The 4,801-nt window shown below is 41.1% G+C and overlaps 1 protein-coding gene across 1 annotated transcript; it reads left to right on the top strand.

Annotated features, from left to right (window-relative positions):
* On the top strand, positions 1–2,618 carry LOC127254703 (L-type lectin-domain containing receptor kinase VII.1-like). Its single transcript, XM_051279953.1, has one exon. The coding sequence runs from the start codon at positions 262–264 to the stop codon at positions 2,299–2,301; it is 2,040 nt and encodes a 679-aa protein (XP_051135910.1). The 5' UTR covers positions 1–261; the 3' UTR covers positions 2,302–2,618.
* The last annotated feature ends 2,183 nt before the right edge of the window (positions 2,619–4,801 follow it).

Genomic DNA, 4,801 nt, shown 5'->3' with positions numbered 1-4,801 from the left:
GCTGCTTTCCTTCCTGTCGTCTGTAACTCCGTGGTAGCTCTCACATGGCGTCCGCCTCAAAAAGTCCAAATTGCCCTCTGCTCTGTTGCAACGCGGCTTTGAAAATTCTTATTCATATCTCTTCAACGGCGGAGATTCCTCTCTCGTTGAATCTCCTATTTTTGGTTCCCACTACGTCGACCTCCATTGCTTCCTTCCCAAGAATCGCATCTTTTCTTACTCTCCACCGCCGCAGCTCGTTCCGCCATTGTTTCACCTGCAATGAAGAAGCTTAAAACCCTAATACTCCTACTACTCACAGCTCTCGCCTTCCCGCCATCCTCCGCCGTCGATTTCATCTTCAACGGCTTCAATTCCACAGACGTCTCGATTTACGGCAACGCCACAATCGAAGATCGGATTCTCACTCTGAACAAGGAGACTGGATTCGCCATCGGCCGCGGTCTCTATTCCTCGAAAATTCCGGCGAAGCAACCAAACTCCTCGATCGTTCTTCCATTTTCGACCTCTTTTATCTTCTCTATGGTGCCCTACGCCAACAGGCAGCCAGGCCACGGCATCGTGTTCATCTTCGTGCCGCACCAGGGGATCGAGGGTGCCGAGGCGTCGCAGCACTTAGGGTTGCTGAATTTCACCAACAATGGAGATCCGAACAATCACTTATTCGGAGTGGAATTCGATTGTTTCAGGAACCAGGAATTCAACGACACCAACGACAATCACGTCGGGATTGACGTGAACTCCCTAATTTCTGTAACCGCTAACGAAGCAGGGTATTGGTCCGACGAGAGTTCCTTCGAGAAATTGACGCTCAACAACGGCAGAAACTATCAGGTTTGGATCGATTACTCCAATAATACTGTTAACGTTACAATTGCGCCTGCGGGAATGAGAAAACCTAATCCGCCATTGTTGAGTGCTGCCCTGAACCTTTCCGAAGTATTCGAAGATAACATGTATGTAGGATTTACTGCATCTACTGGTGATATGATTCAAAGCCATAGAATCCTATCCTGGAGCTTTAGCAACACAAATTCTTCGATAGGCGATGCATTGTTCACACAGGATTTGCCTTCATTCCAGCTTCCAACTGCTCCTAGCACCACTGGTTTCATAGTTGGTGTAGTTTTGGGGATTTTTCTGTTCAGCATTATATGTTGTGCCATTGCTCTGTTCTTCATGAGACGAAATCGAAGGCTTCGAAACGCCGACGAGGAAATGGAGGATTGGGAGTTGGAGTATTGGCCGCATCGAATTTCTTATCAAGAAATTGATACGGCAACGAAGAGCTTTGCTCCAGAGAATGTGATCGGAATCGGTGGAAACGGCAAGGTTTATAAGGGCGTATTGCCCGGAGGATCGAAGATTGCCGTGAAGCGAATTTCGCACGAAAGTGGCGACGGGGTACGAGCATTCTTGGCCGAAATATCGAGCCTAGGCAGAGTGAAGCACAGGAACTTGGTGGGGCTGAAAGGATGGTGCAAGAAAGAAAAAGGCAGCCTCATTTTGGTGTACGAGTATATGGAAAACGGGAGCCTCGACAGGAGGGTGTTCGACTGCGATGACGAGAAAACATGGCTCGGTTTCGACGACAGGATAAGAATTCTTAAACAAGTGGCGTCGGGGATCCTGTATTTGCACCACGGGTGGGAGGCGAAGGTGTTGCATCGGGACATCAAGGCGAGCAACGTGTTGCTCGACAAGGATATGAACGCGCGGCTGAGCGATTTCGGGCTGGCCAAGATGCACGATCACGACAAGGCTGCCGGTACCACGCGGGTCGTCGGGACGGTGGGGTACTTAGCGCCGGAGATCGTGAAAAGCGGCAGGGCGTCGACGCAATCCGATGTGTTTAGCTACGGAGTGTTGGTTTTGGAAGTCGTATGCGGTAGACGGCCGATTGTCGAAGGCAAGCCGCCGTTGGTGCAATGGGTGTGGGAGAATATGAGAAGAGGCGAGCTTTTGAGTGTCGTTGATAAACAGTTAATAGCTCGCGGGCGGGTTGATGAGGAGGAAGCGAAAAGGATGCTTCAATTAGGACTGTTATGCGCGAATCCGAATCCGGCTGCCCGGCCAACGATGAGACGGGTGGCAAAGATGTTCGAGGAGAGGGGCGAGTTTGAGGGCGAGGCGATGGATGTTTATCTTCTGGAGAGTTCGACGTCCGCCGCCGCTTCGGCTTTGGGTATGGAACATGAGATTCTTGGCAATGGTTTACATCCAACGTTTGCTGAGATCAGGCAGGGGTTGTCTTCTTCAATGTCACTGTCTTGGAGCAATACTGCTGTGGAGGGCAGGTGATGAAATGTGAATAGGTTTGATTTTATTTGGTATGTTTGGGTATAAATTTTGAGCTGAAAATGGTTTCTTTTAGGGGTTAAGATTGGGTTATATTGAAACTGTCCACACACACATGTACTTTAGAAATTGGAATAGAAGATTGATTGTATTGTAGCTATAGGGCTATGGGGCTTATTTATTGAAAATTTTGAATGTAATTACCTGCAAATGTTTTTGTTGAGTCTTGGACTGATGATCCTTAGCTGCAAATGTATAAAAGAATTACCTTTACATGTATAAAAGAGAGTGATATTTTTTTATAAAGTGAGATTATTTTAGTATTTGTATATTGATTATTTTTATTATACTTTTTTAGTGGAAAAAAATAGTACTCCACGTATCATGTTCACGTTGTCGTTTATGTCCGTCCCACGTACCATGTCACTTTCTTTTTTTTTTTTGGAAAATGATTACACACTTTAATCTCATTTTAAACTTTTTAATTTTTTTTAAAAAATTTTAACCAAATTAATTAGTTATCTTAATCTTAATTTATAAATATTTATATTATAGGATAATTATTTTCACTAATACATTCTTAATTATCTGCTAATTACACTCCTCCTAAAATATCGTGTTTACAGTGTAGCACACAAGCTATGTGGGACGGAGGTAGTAATAAAATTATTGTTATTCCTGTCTTGAAATGTCTTATATTGGTAAAGATCTTATATGATAAAGTTCAAGCAAGGTTCAGTCGCTTCGAGTAAAGCTCAGCTGCATCGAGCAAGATCTAACTACGTTGAACGAGGTCCGACGGCATTAGAGTTGTTCGTGAACTCGATTCGCTTCAGCTCGGTTAAAGCTCGTATGTAAACGTTAATGAGTCGAATCGAACAATATAAACAGACTCGTTTGGTTAACGAACGAGCTTTGTTCACGTTCGTTTAAAAATATATTTATTATAAATATTATATATACATATAAAATTATAATTTATAAATAAATAAAATTATTAATTTAAAATATATAAATAAAATAAATTTAAAATTTCCTTTTAATTTATATATAAATTTTAAAAATAAGACAACGAGTTCGAACTAACTTGAGCGAGCTTAAACGAACCTAATACAAACACGAACTTAAACAATAAAATTTTTTTACGAATCGAACTCGAACACTACGAACGAACTTGAAAGCTTAATGAACAAATACTAATCTTGTTCACAAACGTTAACGAACAGTTAAAATTTGGCTCGGCTCGGTTCGTTAACAGCTTTAAACGGCATCGACGACAACTCAACACGCCAAAAAAAAAAACCTAACACGTCGCGCAGCTCACGAATTAGGAATTGTAGTCTCAACATCGAGCTCATATCGAGCCCAACGAAATTGAGGTCTAAAAACTGTCATTCATGCCCAAAATTCTGCACTTCCTTTTTTTTTTTTAATCTTTCTTTTCGTTTTTTTTTTTTTTTTGAAATTTTTTGTTTCATTTACATTTATCAATTTTATTTTAGTTTATGCATTAAATTCGTGCTAGTTAATTATTTCATTTTATTCATCTTCAAATCATCTATACAAAATCGAACTTGGATACTTTTTTAAGGCCGAAAAACCATCACAACGACTCTTCGACCTGCGAAACCCAAATGGACATAAAAAGCATAAGTTTTTTTAGACTAGTTATTAACAAATAATGTAAATTTTTCTAAAAAATATTTATGTAAACAAAAATATAGTCCCCACTTCATTGGACAAATTTAGATCTATTTTCCAGCGAAATCTCTGAACGAATCCACTGTTGAATTGAGGTTCCATCAAGCAGTAATGGTGGTCAACAATCTAAAGTAGGATCAGCCTCACATTTTATTATGCCTCTTATATCTGCGCCGTTCATAGCATCGACTCTTTCAACGGCTTCGATTAATCTAAAGACTATAGCCCACGGATGCTCCTCTCCGTACTTCCTTTATTCTCAAATCATTGGCCGAACATTCTTCGGCGCCCGAGCCATCCGCACCGTTCATTAACTGGACCCCGCCAATATCGACGGCACAGATTCACTCTCATTTTCATATTCAACAAATCCACCTCCTCACCGAACTTATAATCAATGTATTTCTCCTTCAATTTTCATCCACATGTAATTTTGAAATTCTAGAAAAAAGAGAGAATGGAAAAAAGAAAAAATCCTCACAAAATCCCAACAAATTTATGTAAAAGAAAAAAAAAATAAAAAATATATATATATATATATATATAATCCATTATTGTAAATATTGATATGAATGTCCTTTCACGTAGGATACACACAATTCTTGAAAGACAATGACGGGTTTGTTTTTGTATTCCCAACCTTTCCTACTCCTCATTTTCCTCCTTTGCTCTCTTCCTCCCACTCTTGACTTTCCCAAAAGTGGGCCCCGCGTGGCCATCACGCTCCACCATAGCCCGGCCCCACCAAGAAGAGAATCCTACCCCGCCCACGCCTACCTCCTCCGTATACAATACGTATGTT

The sequence above is a fragment of the Andrographis paniculata genome, unplaced genomic scaffold (genome assembly GCF_009805555.1).
Source record: "Andrographis paniculata isolate CXL003 unplaced genomic scaffold, ASM980555v1 Contig52END, whole genome shotgun sequence".
Lineage (NCBI taxonomy): Eukaryota > Viridiplantae > Streptophyta > Magnoliopsida > Lamiales > Acanthaceae > Andrographis > Andrographis paniculata.
Note: the sequence above shows the minus strand (reverse complement) of the source record. Positions and strands in the feature narration are given on the sequence as shown.